We start from the raw sequence: 16349 nt of genomic DNA, 5'->3' as shown, positions 1-16349 counted from the left end.
CTTGATTGCGCTTTTAGCCAGAAGGACGCGTTGGATGTCGTATCATTCCTGTTGTTTCGCCTGAGTTAGCGTTAGCCTACAGCGACTGTCCCCTGTTTCGCTAGGTGTTGGCTGTAATTGCTCCCCCTTTAATTTTGTTAGACCCCCAGCAGAGAATTATGAGAATGGCCGAACAAGACGTTTGTCCGCATCTGGTTTCCATTGGAGAGGTAACCAAAGAGGAGCTACTCAAAAAATCCGAGGTTGGTCTTTTACTGTCTTAACAAGTCCGACAAGATGTTAGTTAACCGAGTATTTTCCCCACGTCTATTAGTGGAAGTACCTTGAAAGAGTTGTCAAGTCAAGAAGTGTATCGCTGACCTAGTGAACATTATGACGCTGATAGCAGTGAACTGGAATATGTACTACTAGAGGCTCCGTTACGTTGTTCATGCTGTGTTTCACTAGTTGTTTACTCTGTTCCTGCTTTTAATTTGACATAACAGTAGGATAAGCGGTTTGGATAGTGGCTGAATGGATGGATGGATGGATAACATAAATTTCCACATGCATGGCTTATACAGTTTATTCTATTCTATTCTATTCTATTCTTGTTCTCTGCCTCCCTCTGCAGGGAACCTGCCAGGCATGTGTGGTTGGTGGTCCCAACTTGTGGGCCTGTCTGCAGGTAAGGGGAGACAGATGTTTGTTTGTAACCTTTCAGTGGAAAGGGATTCTTTAGCCTTAGAATTTATCCTATCAGTTTCTATTCATCAATGCATAAAATATACAAGATAGATAGATAGATAGATAGATAGATAGATAGATAGATAGATAGATAGCTTTTGCTGGAAGTGAGCACTAAGACCATTTGTTGTTCCCAACATAACACCTTGAAGTTCAGTAAGCATTGGCATTGTATTGAAAGATACAAGGAATCAAGGCACATTTTTAGGTTCAGTAGTTTGTGAGATTAGGCACACACACACACACACACACACACACACGACCAAATGCATAATCCCCTCCAGGCTACCGCCTGGCAGAGATAATGATATCGGAATATTTCAATGAGTGTTTAATGGAGTACAAACTGGCAGAATAACTTGAAATAGCTAAGTACTTTAACAACACCGAGATAAATAAACTAGAATGCTTAGAAAATTAGAATGCTCCACAGTCTGGTGTTAGTATTAGACAGAAACTAATTTTTGCAAATTGGATGGTGAGCAGTTGGTTAAATCATTGAATCAGAGCTCAAGTGAATTTTAACAGACTATCTTTCAAAGTGTTCATTTAATTGACATTGATTAAGAAACGTGGCTTAGAGAATGTAAAATGGATTGGTGCAGTTAAAAGTACTTTAAACTGATTTTAACCACCATCTCTTCATATCGCGATATTATATGATTAATTCTGTCAACAGTATAGTAACAAATGCAGTGTAAAATTGGTCTGTTTGCCAGTGGTTTATGGATTTGTATGTAAGGTAAATTTGTGCAATGGGATAGTAATCAGTCATGTATGCTTGCCTGTGTATCCAGGTTTACATGTTTCTGTGCGCATGTCTGTCTGCATACTCCTCTTTATATGTGTTTATGCAAGGGAACTTACCTAAAAAATTGTTCCTGTAATGCAGAATGACTGCCCATATGTTGGTTGTGGAGAATCCTATTCGGATCACAGCACCCTGCATGCACAGGTAAATTTTTTCCTTTCTAAAAAATAACCATGCGAGTCTCTGCTCAACTGCTGTCAAATCCCTGGCTCACTGGTTGACAGTGGCAAAGTGTTCCATTGATTATTTTATTTAAGTATTGATTTATTATTTTGTGTATATATATATTTATTATTTTGTGTGCTTATGTATGTGTGTATGCATGTGTGTACATGTGTGTTCTCTCTTTAGACTAATAAGCACAACCTGACTGTGAACCTGACAACATTCAGGATCTGGTGTTATGTGTGTGAGAGAGAGGTGTTTCTGGATCAGAGGCCTTCATTGGTGCCTGTGGCTCCGAGACCCCACCACTGTAAAACCATGGAGCAGGTATGGTTTTACTCAGAAAAAGTCAACCAGCTCACAATGCTCACAATTTTTTGTATCCATTTTCATCCCATGGTGTCATATATTTAGCCAAAATGTCAAAGTATGATGCACAAGGTACCCTTTCAAATCTGTAAAGAGAGGTGGCAGATATATTATGACTCCCACGTCGGCATAGAGACAAGCTGGGTCAACTACTACTTTACCTTAATCCTAAACCTAACCACCACCTAACCTTTACACTGATCAGCCAAAACATTAAAACCACCTGACTAATATTGTGTAGGTCCCCCTCGTGCTGCCAAAACAGCTCTGACCTGTTGAGGCATGGACTCCACAAGACCTCTGAACTTGTCCTCTAGTATCTGGCACCAAGATTTTAGCAGCAGAGCCTTTGAGTCCTGCAAGTTGTGAGGTACGGCCTCCATGGATCAGACTTGAATTTCCAGCACATCCTACAGAAGCTTAATCGGCTTGAGATCTGAGGAATTTGGAGGCCAAGGCAGCACCTTGAACTCTTTGTCATGTTCCTCCAACCGTCCCTGAGCAATTTTTGCAGTGTGGCAGGGCACATTAGCCTGCTGAAAGAAGCCACTGCCATCAGGGAATACCATTACCATGAAGGGGTGTACCTGGTTAGCAACAATGTTTAGGTAAGTGGTACGTGTCAAAGTAACAGCCACATGGCTGCCAGGACCCAAGGTTTCCCAGCCGAGCATTGTCCAGAGCATCACACTGCCTCCACCGGCTTGCCTTCTTCCCATTGTGCATCCTGGTGCCATCTCTTCCCCAGGTAAATGATGCACACGAACCCAGCCGTCTACATGATGTAAAAGAAAAAGTGATTCTTCAGATGAGGCCACCTTCTTACGCTGCTCCATGGTCCAGTTCTGGCGCTCGCATGCCCATTGTAGGTGCTTTTTTGGACAGTGGTCATCATGAGAACCCTGATCGGTCTGTGGCTATGCAGCCCCATATGCAGTGATATTCATGGACAGGATCTCAAGGCGCAGCCAAGGTGAGAAGTGTGGCCATTTTGGGAATCTCAGAATTGCATCTCTGTTATTCGCAGATGATGTGGTTTTGTTGGCTTCATCAGAACACAACCTCCAGCACACACTGGGGCAATTTGCAGCTGAGTGTGAAATGGCCGGAATGAGAGCCAGCACATCCAAGTCTGAGGCCATGGTTCTGTACCAGAAAATGGTAGATTGCTCCCTCCGGGTTGGGGATGAGTTGTTGCCTCAAGTGAAGGAGTTCACGTATCTCAGGGTCTTGTTCACGAGTGAGGGTAGGATGGAGCTGGAGACTGACAGGTGGATTGGTGCAGCATCAGCAGTAATGTGGACATTTTACCTGACCGTTGTGGTGAAGAGGGAGCTGAGCCGGAAGGTAAAGCTCTCAATTTACCCGTCAGTCTTCATTCCAACCCTCACCTATGGTCATGAGCTTTGGGTAGTGACTGAAAGGGTGAGATTGCGGATACAGGCAGCAGAAATGAGTTTACTCCGTAGAGTGTCTGGGCTCAGCCTTAGCGATAGGGTGAGGAGCTCAGATATCCAGAGGGAACTCGGAGTAGAGCCGCTGCTCCTTCGCGTCGAAAGGAGCCAGTTGAAGTGGTTTGGGCATCTGATTAGGATGCCTCCTGGGCGCCTTCCTTCGGAGATTTTCCGAGCACGTCCAACTGGGAGGAGACCCCGGGGTAGACCCAGAACTTGCTGAAGGGATTACATGTCCAATCTGGCCTGGGAACGCCTTGGGATCCCCCAGGAGTCGCTGGAAGGCATTGCTGGGGAGAGGGGGCGTCTGGAGTGCCCTACTTAGCTTGATGCCACCACGACCCGACCCCAGAGAAGTGGCTGATGATGAGATGAGATGAGATGAGATGTTGTTTATCTACCTTAAAGGAGCTATAGGCAGCCGCTGATTTTTGGCAAAAATTTAAATGTCTTATTATATCTCGACAGTAATCGATAATACTCAAAAAAATAAGATGTTTGACCCTGAAATGAAAAAAATCCGTCGTTCCTGTAAGGGGCAGGAGCTAAAACAACGACATCCAATCAAACGAACAACCAAGTCAAATGATTGGAACGAGCAAGCTGTCTATCAAACCCTCAGTGACACACGCGTTTGTTATGCGCATAACAGCTGCGCGTACACAAAGGCTGGTTGCTAACACATAGCTGCCTGCTAGCTAAGTGTGAGTGCTAACGATCGACATGTTAGTTGTTTATGTTCATTATAATAATAAAGTTAGTTTTCTCCTATGTGTGTGACATCCATTCGGCACAGCTAATTCGGCTCCGCTCAGAATGATGCTTGTCTCAGGTGAAATGCTTGACTTCAATCAGCTGGTGTGTTCGACGCGTGCATGTGTTTTCTGGGCGTGGCTTTGGAGGCATCCTGGTGCTTTCTGATTGGGAAGGGCGGTGTCAAATTCGGTTTAAGGATTTGAAAATATTTCTAAGTTCTACCCAAAATCTACGGCCGCCTATTGCTCCTCTAATGTTTGTGTATTTCAACTCATTTTCCTAGGATGCAACGCCTCATCCAACAGGTCACCCATTAAAAGCAGTGCCCATTGCTGTTGCAGAAGATGATGGCTCGGAGTCAGAGGAGGATGAGCTTAAACCCAGAGGTATAACTCTTGTCATAATTTCTGTTGCAATTTAGCAGCATACTTGCAGCTCCTTAAGTTATCAAGGCTCAGTAGTTGTCCTCTACTAATGTAGATTACTTTTTATGTTGTTAAATTAAATTATTCCTGAAATGATGTGCTCTAATTATCACAGAGGTAGGTCGACATTTTATATGAATCATTGAGGTAAACAAATAACATTGGAAAGCCTCTTTTCAAACATATTGAACAGGAGCTCCATGAATCAAATTTGTCATTATTAAATTAAGGATTATTGAAGGTTAAACCAATTGCTCAAGTCAACACATCATAGATGCCATAAATAAGAAATATGATAAGATACACTACCGTTCAAAAGTTTGGGATCACCCAAACAATTTCGTGTTTTCCATGAAAAGTCACACTTATACTCCCTTCAGAGGACAGCACAAACAGGCTCTAACAGGTACTATTTAATGAAGATGCCAGTTGGGGACCTGTGAGGCGTCTGTTTCTCAAACTAGAGACTCTAATGTACTTATCTTCTTGCTCAGTTGTGCAACGCGGCCTCCCACTTCTTTTTCTACTCTGGTTAGAGCCTGTTTGTGCTGTCCTCTGAAGGGAGTAGTACACACCGGTGTAGGAAATCTTGAATTTCTTAGCAATTTCTCGCATGGAATAGCCTTCATTTCTAAGAACAAGAATAGACTGTCGAGTTTCAGATGAAAGTTCTCTTTTTCTGGCCATTTTGAGCGTTTAATTGACCCCACAAATGTGATGCTCCAGAAACTCAATCTGCTCAAAGAAGTGCCCATCCAACCAATCCAACTTGTGGGAGCTGCTTCTGGAAGCGTGGGGTGCAATTTCTCCAGATTACCTCAACAAATTAACAGCTAGAATGCCAAAGGTCTGCAATGCTGTAATTGCTGCAAATGGAGGATTCTTTGACGAAAGCAAAGTTTGATGTAAAAAAAATCTTATTTCAAATACAAATCATTATTTCTAACCTTGTCAATGTCTTGACTCTATTTTCTATTCATTTCACAACATATGGTGGTGAATAAGTGTGACTTTTCATGGAAAACACAAAATTGTTTGGGTGATCCCAAACTTTTGAACGGTAGTGTATATGATCAAGTTCTAAGAGTAGCTGTCAGCCCAATTGCATTAGTGCTTTTATTTTGATATTGTGATACATCCAGGAAGGGATTAGGAATGATTATATTAGAGGGACAGCTCAGGTTGGACGGTTTGGGGACAAAGCAAGAGAGGCAAGATTGAGATGGCTTGGACATGTGTGGAGGAGAGATGCTGGGTATATTGGGAGAAGGATGCTGAATATGGAGCTGCCAGGGAAGAGGAAAAGAGGAAGGACAAAGAGGAGGTTCATGGATGTGGTGATGGAGGACATGCAGGTGGCTGGTGTGACAGAGGAAGATGCAGAGGACAGGAAGAAATAGAATTGGAATGATCCGCTGTGGCGACCCCTAACAGGAGCAGCCGAAAGTAGTAGTAGTAGTGGTAGTAGTAGTATTAGTAGTAGCAGTAGTGGATACAATCCAATGTCTGGCCAGTGTTCAGCTGTATCTTAAGTCTGTTAGTATAACTTAATTGTAGTTAATGTTGATTCTAATTGTGATTTAGCCAACTAGAAGAAGAAGAAGTCAACTAGAAGATACTTTTATTGCCACTGTACATGCATACAATGAAATCTTTTTTCTGTATTTAACCCATCCTTTATATACACACTGGCAGCCGATACACTAGGAGCAGTGGGCAACCATAGTGTGGCGCCCATGTACTGTTGCAGCAATTATTTAATTGCACTCTGACATTAAATTAGGAGCGAGACAAAAATCTCTTACAATATTGTTACACTTTAGCCTAGATACTTAAGTGCTTGCAGACACAGGGAGAATATGTAAACTCCACGCAGAGGATAACCCAGGACGACCCCAAGTCTGGACTACCCCGGGGCTCGAACCCAGGAACTTCTCGCTGTGAGGCGACTGTACGAACCACTATGCCACCGTGCTGCCCCCAAACGTTAGGTTTTACAAGCAAATTCTATCCAAAGGCCAGAACTGTTCAGTGCTCATGACTTATGAGCATATTTTGAATACTGCAGGGAAATAAGTAGGCTACTTTAACTAAACTGGTGATCAGCTAACAGCATTCCACTTCTGTACAGGTTATGAGGGGCTAGTGCAGCGGTCGGGAACCTATGGCTCGCGAGCCATATATGGCTCTTACGGTGACGGCATATGGCTCCCAGACAATTTTGAGTCGAAAAAAAAAATCAGTTTGGAACTGATTTTAAAATACTTGTGATATTTCTTAATAATACTGTGTCATTTTAATGTAAACAGAAATTAGTTTTGAAGATAAATTTCACGGGTCACCCGTGGGTCGGGTCGGGAACCAATGGCTCGCGAGCATGTCCGGGTCATTGTAAAGGTGACGAAATCAATTTGATCAGATAGCCAACTATAGTTTATCCGCTTCAACCCTTGTAACGGAAAAGATGGCGAAAAGACAAAAATACGATGGTTACCGTGCATTGCAGGCTGCGTGAGGAAAGCTTGGCTGTTTTGCCAATGAAAGGGACAACAAGAGGAGAGGATTTATTCACGTCTTTCATGGAGTTTGCTAAAGAAAAAAAACTACCGATGGATAAACTTATTTCTGTCTGTACTGATGGTGCACCCTGTATGTTGGGGAAGAACAAAGGATTTGTAGCGCTTCTCCGTGAACATGAAAAGAGCGCCATCCTAGGTTTTCATTGCATCCTGCACCAGGAGGCGCTTTACGCTCAGACGTGTGGCCAGGAGCTTGGCGAGGTGATGTAGCTGGTCATTCGAGTGGTCAACTTTATTGTTGCCCGAGCTTTAAATGATCGCCAGTTTAAAGCTCTGTTAGAAGAAGTTGGGAATCATTATCCCGGTCTGCTTTTACACAGCAACGTGCGTTGGTTGTCAAGGGGGAAGGTGCTCAGCCGTTTTGCAGCTTGCCTGAGTGAAATCCGGACTTTTCTTGAAATGAAAGGCGTCAAGCATCCTGAGCTAGACAACACTGACTGGCTCCTGCAGTTTCACTATCTCGTGGACATAACTGGCCATCTGAACCAGCTCAATGTGAAAATGCAAGGTATTGGAAATACAATCTCATCCCTTCAACAAGCAGTGTTTGCATTTGAAAGCAAGCTGGAAGTCTTTCTTGGGACATTGAACCAGGTCGTCTTCTGCACTTTGAAAGACTGCAACAATTTAGAGATGCATGTTTAGCAAGTGACTCCACTCAACATCTGGATCTCCAGCAGCTAGCTGGTTTTACGTCCAATCTCCTGCAGTCATTCAAAGCACGTTTTGGAGAATTTCGTGCGCGCACTGGTCTTTTCAAGTTCATCACTCATCCACATGAGTGTGCAGTGGACAAAATCGACCTGACATGCATCCCCGGGGTCTCTATCGGAGACTTTGAGCTGGAAGTTGCTGACCTGAAGGCATCAGACACGTGGATGAGTAAGTTCAAGTCACTTAATGGAGAGTTGGAAAGTCTTGCGCGACAGCGAGCAGAGCTGGCGAGGGAACACAAGTGGACAGAAATGAAAAATCTTCAACCTGAAGACCAGCTGATTCTTAAAACTTGGAACGAGCTTCCTGTGACATACCACACAATGCAGCGTGTGAGTATTGCCGTATTGACCATGTTTGGCTCTACATATGCATGTGAGCAGTCATTCTCGCATATGAGGAACATTAAGACCAACCTACGCTCACATTTAACTGATGGAAGCCTCAACGCCTGCATGAAGCTCAACCTCACCACGTATGAACCAGACTACAAGGCCATCAGCAAAACCATGCAGCACCAGAAGTCGCATTAAAAGTAAGACATATTGAATTTATTATACGTTAAAAATACTATATGGCTCTCAATGAAATATATTTAGAAATATTTGGCTTTTATGGCTCTCCCAGTCAAAAAGGTTCCTGACCCCTGGGCTAGTGTCACTAATGCCGTTTTTCTAGACATAGCAAAAAAAAAACATGCATAACAGACACGCAGCCATCAGCGGGTGGAGGCACAAGTGAAAAAATACATCCACGCCGGATTCAAGCTCCCAAGACTTTGGTTCGGTGTTTAGAGCAGTGGCCATGTCATTGAAGGCCATGACTCTGCAGACAAATACAAATATGCAAATCAGTACAGTCTCTCTTATAGGGCAGTTGTCTGTTCTTTCCCTCCTTATCTCATGTCTTCCACCTCACATCCCATCAAGGCCATTTCTCCAACTACTGTGTACAGACTTTGTTATGCTCGGTGAGTTTCCCACACATTCCTCTGCTATCAACCAACAGTCACTCACAGGCCCTCACTAGTTCACACAGGAGAAGGCATTCTGTGGTACCACCTTGGATCTGTTTACACATGAGCCCCAAGCATCCATCCAAGCAATGTGAATATAGTATAGCTGATACATGGCCAAAGATTAAAAGTAAGCAAAAATCATATATGACTTGCCCTCACAGGATCAACTCCAGTTCTTTGTCACCGCCGTGATCAGGGGCGCAGGCAGGGGTATTAAGTTTGATACTTAATCTGGTTACGGATTAGCTGAACAGGCCATTTTGTGCAAGCAATCAACTGTTCCTTTAACATATTGCTGTTGAGACTAGGAAGTAGACTATGTAAGCACAACATGTGCTAGCTGTCAGCTCAAGTGCATGACAAGGTAGTGTTGTGAGGTATGTCCTGTGGGTGGCATGGTGGCCTAGTGGTTAGCACTGTTGCTTCACAGCAAGAAGGTCCTGGGTTCGAACCCCAAACTGTCCCAGGTCTTTTCTGTGTGGCGTTTGCATATTCTCCCTGTGTCTGCGTGGGTTTCCACGGGGTGCTCCAGTTTCCTCCCAACATCAAAAAGACATGCATGTTAGGGTTAATACTCCTGTCTGTGCCCCTGACCAAGGCAATAGGAAGAAATAACAGGAGTTGGTCCCTGAATGCTGCACAGCAGCTGCCCACTGCTTCTTGGTACACAGCTAGGATTTGTTAAATGCAGAGAGGGAATTTCACTGTATGCATGTACAAATGATAAAGTGTATTTTGTTCTGTTCTGTTCAGACCTTAGATAACGCAGGCATAGCTTTGTTGAGTCTACTAAAAGTGGGCATAGATGGGGGTGGTTTAGAACACTGGATCACATTGTTGAATGTTCCTGAGATGTCCTTGGTGTAATTTAACAAAATATCAGCAGAGGAAGGTGGCCACTTAATAACCCCAATGACACACAAACACACACACACACACACACACACACACACACACACATAGATTGAACCCTGTAATAGCAGGTTTAGGTGGATTAGTAAGTGGTGTAACTTGAGAGATGGTCCTCTAGATCCATGATGGTATAGCCTGATGTCCTCTATAGTACCACAGTGACAGTACCTGATTTAATACACCAGTCAATTGTGCAAACTGATATTCGAAGTGAATGCTCACTCTGGACTATGTCAAAAGGAGTGTAAAATATCTTGTTTTCTGGTAAAATCATTGAATATATGAATAGCAGTACAGTGTTACTTGGTCCTGTAAAGTCTGCTTGTGACTTGTTCTATAATTGTTAAATTAACATTTTAATCCATAATACATAATTTTAACCTATTTAATCCATTAAGTTTTGCTTTGAGAATGTTGATTGAGAAGTATAGAGAAGGCCAGAAAGAGTTGCATTGTGTCTTTGTAGATTTAGAGAAAGCTTATGACAGAGTGCCAAGAGAGGAGGTGTGGTATTGTATGAGGAAGTCAGGAGTTGCAGAGAAGTATGTAGGAGTGGTGGAGGATACGTATGAGGGAAGTCTGACAATGGTGAGGTGTGCGGTTGGAATGACAGATGGGTTCAAGGTGGAGGTGGGATTACATCAAGGATCGGCTCTTAGCCCTTTCTTGTTTGCAATGGTGATGGACAGGTTGACGGACAAGATCAGGCAGGAGTCTCCATGGATGATGATGTTCGCGGATGACATTGTGATCTGTAGCGAGAGTAGGGTGCAGGTTGAGGAGAGCCTGGAGAGGTGGAGGTATGCACTGGAGAGAAGAGGAATGAAAGTCAGTAGGAGCAAGACGGAATACCTATGCATGAATGAGAGAGAGGACAGTGGAATGGTCAGGATGCAAGGAGTGGAGGTGACAAAGGCATTTGAGTTTAAATACTTGGGGTCAACTGTCCAAAGTAACGGGGAGTGCAGTAGAGAGGTGAAAAAGAGAGTGCAGGCAGGTTGGAGTGGGTGGAGAAGTGTGTCAGGAGTGATTTGCGACAGAAGGGTATCAGCAAGAGTTAAAGGGAAAGTTTACAAGATGGTTGTGAGACCAGCTATGTTATATGGTTTGGAGACAGTGGCACTGACGAAAACACAGGAGGCGGAGCTGGAGGTGGCAGAGTTGAAGATGCTAAGATTTTCACTGGGAGTAACGAAGAAGGACAGGATTAGGAATGATTATATTAGAGGGACAGCTCAGGTTGGACGGTTTGGAGACAAAGCAAGAGAGGCAAGATTGAGATGGTTTGGACATGTGTGGAGGAGAGATGCTGAGTATATTGGGAGAAGGATGCTGAATATGGAGCTGCCAGGGAAGAGGAGAAGAGGAAGGCCAAAGAGGAGGTTTATGGATGTGGTGAGGGAAGACATGCAGGTGGCTGGTGTGACAGAGGAAGACGCAGAAGACAGGAAGAAATGGAAACGGATGATCCGTTGTGGCGACCCCTAACGGGAGCAGCCGAAAGTAGTAGTAGTAGAAATCCATTAAGTTTAAATTTACATTTAAATTAAATGAAATGAAATTAATTTAAATTCTAAATTTTTAAATTTAATTTTAAATTTAATTTTAATTAATAATCCATAGTCCATAAATTCAATCCATTTTAATCCATCATCAAATTTAATCCATTGCTCTGGTCGCTACATTTTTTTCAGGCCTTACAGGAATGAAAAATATTGGAAATTCCTGTTACATGAATGCAGCTCTTCAAGCCTTGTCAAACTGGTGAGGTCATCTCCTCTCTTTGTTTCAGTACATAATGTTCAGAAACGGGGGATGTGTGTGCTTTCTCTCCTGTCAGTGTGTATGTTTGTACATGTTTTCTTATTAGACAAAACCCTCATAAATTTGGTGTTGTGGCGGACACTAGGGGCTATGCCTCTCACCCTGCAGGGCTGTGAGGCATAGCCCCTAGTGTCCGCCACACAGCCTCCCCCATTACGTCGGGGTCACCAATGTGGCAGGATGAGGAAAAACACAGGAGACGAAGGCGAGTTTGAACTTTATTCCTCAGCTCCAAAACCAAACTGAAACAGGAGCAACCTTGCACCAGAAAGCCCGGGAACGTAAACCACGCCCCCAGCTCACAGCCCTGCTGGGTGAGAGGCATAGCCCCTAGTGTCCGCCACAGTGTACATCTTTTTTGGAAGTTTGCATAGGATTTATAGATCTCTGCAATTGTGAATTTTTAATTTCTGCAATGTTCTGCAGCCATTAAGAAAAGTTAACATGTTTGAGTTGCTTTTGATTAAAACAAAAAACAAGGCTGAATGTCTTTGGGAAAACAGCCTCTATTCATTTAATTGTCTTAATCAGCTTTTTAAGTCTTAAAGTAAAAAATGCTTTCAACAATTCATTAGTTAGTGCAAACTGCTCTCCATTGCAAAACAGGAATGTAAACAAGAATAGAAAGGGCTGAATTTCTGTTTGTTTCAGGTTGAAACATGAAAGGTGGAATTCAATAGAATCATTAAGGCAAAAATATGTTTTGTTGCAGTAATGTTACATATAACATTCAAGCTGAAACTTGACAGAGCGTAACCCCCCTCCCCCATAGTTTTTTGGCTACAGTTTAAATCAGTGGTTGTGTTATCAATATGGAAAGCACTGAGGCGCAAAACTAAGATATGCCTGGCTTTGCAGTACTTTTACTTTTCTGCATGATCGTGTGGCCTCTCTAATTTTCTGTGATTGGGTCCATTTTCCACAAAAAAACCCCAAACTATTATCATGGAATCACACATTTCTACGTTGTCTAATTTGAGTATAAATTGTTTTACTGACTGAAATACTCTCCTTTCTTTCCCTGCCAGTCCTCCCCTCACTCAGTTCTTCCTGGATTGCAGTGGTTTGGTTCGTACCGATAAGAAGCCAGCCCTGTGTAAGAGCTACCAGAAACTCATCTCTGAGCTTTGGCATAAAAACAGGTAAAATACCCATAGTAATAACAAATAAATCACTGAAGACCATATCCTATATAAGAGAACAATATCCTTAAAAGTTCTTTCAAAAAAGTATGCATCACTTAAAAATCAGTCTTTTACATCATATTAACCTTCATTCTGGCCTGCCTCTCATGCCTTCTCAAACTGCCTCCCCCCCAGGCCCAGCTATGTGGTCCCTACCAGTCTGTCCCATGGTATCAAACTGGTCAACCCCATGTTTCGTGGCTATGCCCAGCAGGTAGGGGCAGGTTTCTAGCAGGGAGGGTCCTAACAACACTCAGCAGCAATCCAGTTTCACACCCATCTGACCTGTCTGATCTATCTGACCTACCGCGCTGCAAAAAATGTAAAATTTGTCCCATGTTTTTATAAGTGACCTGGTTTTAGCTGTTGCTATTATCATCTTGTTCCAGGGTCTGTCAAAACGATGACTTAACCCTCTTACTGACATCAATTAGCCTTGGTGTGGACAAGATTGGATGTCTCAGGCTTTGTTTTATGAGAAATGCAATGGAGTATTTTATAGTTTTTTTTTTTAATATATTGATGACATGTGCTCACTATTAATTTGCATGCTCAGCGTATTGATTCTGCCTAAGGTTTTCTGTAGGACGGACACCCACGTTTCTCCTTTGGTTTTCGCAGTTTGAGATAACCAGTAATTCACACTTGTTTGTTCATAGATTCACACATTTAACCCCTTTTTTCATACATTCAATCCATTTAACTCAAATTTAAATTTTTGTCTAGCTCATACATTATTTCAAAAACTCACTCATTATCTACCCGTCCTTCATCTTAACTCTGATAGTGTGCCTTACGGGACACTTTTTCTTCTGTTTGTGTTTTGACATAGGACACCCAGGAGTTTCTGCGCTGTTTGATGGACCAGCTACATGAGGAATTGAAAGAGCCTCTGGCAGAGGGTGGTATGAGTGGTGAGGGAAGTGATGGGGATGAGAGGATTGACGGGGACCGCTCCCCATCTGAAGATGAGTTCCTGTCCTGCGATTCTGGTTCTAGCAGTGACCGGGGGGAGGGAGGTGGCTCAGGGGAGGCTGAGCTTCTCATGCAGGATGAGTGCGAAAGAATCCGAGCACCAACTAGCGGAATGGCCAGTGTGGGGCCTGGGGGACTGATCTCAGAGAAAGAAAGGCTAAAAGAGAGACGGGTGTCAGGCTCACCTCTGCGTGGAGGCTCCCAAGAAATGGATGAGGATGCAGATGTGGACACAGCAGTCGATGAAGTGACACCTGTGACTGGGGCACGGGAGGTGTCGACGTCAACCCCAAACACTGAGGTCCAAGGGAATAACCAGACACAGAATGCAGGGCAAGGGCAGAGCAACAACACTCCAGGTATGACACTGACAAGATAACAATGATAATAATAATAACAATAATACTAAGAATTAATAAATAGATATAGCTGCAAGCGGCAATTGGTGGAATCCAAGCTCCTGATGATCAGTGAGGCATATGTGTGATGTGGCCCTATGTGCAAGTATGATCCCTGAGGCATTTTTGGTCTCTGAGATCCTGATACTTAATACTTCCTTAAGTCAAGTCAATTCAATTTTACTTGTATAGCCCAATATCACAAATTATAAATTTGTCTCAAGGGGCTTTACAGCAACACAACATCCTGTCTTTAGACCCTCACATCGGATAAGGAACAACTCCCTAAAAAAAAAAACCTTTAACAGGGAGAAATAATAGGAATAAACCTCAGGGAGAGCAACAGAGGAGGGATCTTTCTCCCAAGATGGACAACGTGCAATGGATATTGTGCGTTAAGTGTTAATATAACTAGCTCGGCCATGTTTTTCCATCAATCAAGCCGACTTTGCAAACTCTGGTGCAACATTTGTCCAAGACACAACATACCAGATTTGCCTATGGTCTGTCAAATGTTTGAGTTATAAGCATTTTTCTACTCTAGCACCCCCTATTGGTCAAAATAGCCCGCATAAGCAAAAACACAAAGTTGTTTATTATAGCGCCATCATCTGGCTTGATTGGGGGATTTTTTTTTTTTTTGCCAGAGTAATAATAATAACTTTATTTATATAGCACTTTTCTAAAACAATGTTACAAAGTGCTTTGCAAAGAAATATAACCAAGTGAGCGTAAGATATTTCCATGTAAGTGACTGGTGATTTAGTATGAAAAGAATAGCAATGCCCATCATACAATTTGAGAGCCTACCTGCCAAGCTTGGTGACCGTAGGACTTACTGTTTCTGAAATCCAGACACCTTTAGGGGAAAAAAGATACAAATAACCTGCATAATAACAACAGCGCTCTAGCACTACATACTTGGACCCTGAACAATGTTGTTGAACAACAACAATAATAATAATTTGATTTATTTAGCACCTTTCATACATGAATGCAGCTCAAAGTGCTTTACATTAGAAAGAAGCAGAAAAATTAAAACAATCAAAAGCAGAAAAATGCAATAAAAAGTGTTAAGCAAAAAACAACTGAGTGAAAATAAGAGCATATCCATTATCCAAACCGCTCATCCTGCTCTCAGGGTCGTAGGGATGCTGGAGCCTATCCCATCAGTCATAGGGGGGCAGGTGGGGAGACACCCTGGACAGTTTGCCAGGCCAAATAAGAGCGTATGAAATAATATATAATATGTAATATAATAATATATAGTACAATTATATATGATTAAATAATGATATTATATACACTACCGTTCAAAAGTTTGGGATCACCCAAACAATTTCGTGTTTTCCATGAAAAGTCACACTTATTCACCACCATATGTTGTGAAATGAATAGAAAATAGAGTCAAGACATTGACAAGGTTAGAAATAATGATTTGTATTTGAAATAAGATTTTTTTTACATCAAACTTCGCTTTCGTCAAAGAATCCTCCATTTGCAGCAATTACAGCATTGCAGACCTTTGGCATTCTAGCTGTTAATTTGTTGAGGTAATCTGGAGAAATTGCACCCCACGCTTCCAGAAGCAGCTCCCACAAGTTGGATTGGTTGGATGGGCACTTCTTTGAGCAGATTGAGTTTCTGGAGCATCACATTTGTGGGGTCAATTAAACGCTCAAAATGGCCAGAAAAAGAGAACTTTCATCTGAAACTCGACAGTCTATTCTTGTTCTTAGAAATGAAGGCTATTCCATGCGAGAAATTGCTAAGAAATTGAAGATTTCCTACACCGGTGTGTACTACTCCCTTCAGAGGACAGCACAAACAGGCTCTAACAGGTACTATTTAATGAAGATGCCAGTTGGGGACCTGTGAGGCGTCTGTTTCTCAAACTAGAGACTCTAATGTACTTATCTTCTTGCTCAGTTGTGCAACGCGGCCTCCCACTTCTTTTTCTACTCTGGTTAGAGCCTGTTTGTGCTGTCCTCTGAAGGGAGTAGTACACACCGGTGTAGGAAATCTTGAATTTCTTAGCA

At 42.7% G+C, this 16349-nt stretch overlaps 1 protein-coding gene across 1 annotated transcript in view; it reads left to right on the top strand.

Moving 5' to 3' along the window:
• usp20 (ubiquitin specific peptidase 20) overlaps positions 1 to 16349 on the top strand; it is a 50824-nt gene that overhangs the window by 716 nt on the left and 33759 nt on the right. Inside the window, exons 2-10 of the mRNA XM_056290248.1 lie at positions 142 to 242; positions 614 to 667; positions 1619 to 1681; positions 1889 to 2029; positions 4565 to 4667; positions 11624 to 11693; positions 12782 to 12895; positions 13073 to 13151; positions 13770 to 14271. Coding sequence (XP_056146223.1) covers positions 159 to 242; positions 614 to 667; positions 1619 to 1681; positions 1889 to 2029; positions 4565 to 4667; positions 11624 to 11693; positions 12782 to 12895; positions 13073 to 13151; positions 13770 to 14271 — 1210 coding nt within the window. The 5' untranslated portion in view covers positions 142 to 158. The remainder of the gene's footprint in view (positions 1 to 141; positions 243 to 613; positions 668 to 1618; positions 1682 to 1888; positions 2030 to 4564; positions 4668 to 11623; positions 11694 to 12781; positions 12896 to 13072; positions 13152 to 13769; positions 14272 to 16349) is intronic.

Source organism: Lampris incognitus, chromosome 12, assembly GCF_029633865.1.
Source record: "Lampris incognitus isolate fLamInc1 chromosome 12, fLamInc1.hap2, whole genome shotgun sequence".
NCBI classification, from domain to species: Eukaryota; Metazoa; Chordata; class Actinopteri; order Lampriformes; family Lampridae; genus Lampris; species Lampris incognitus.
Note: the sequence above shows the minus strand (reverse complement) of the source record. Positions and strands in the feature narration are given on the sequence as shown.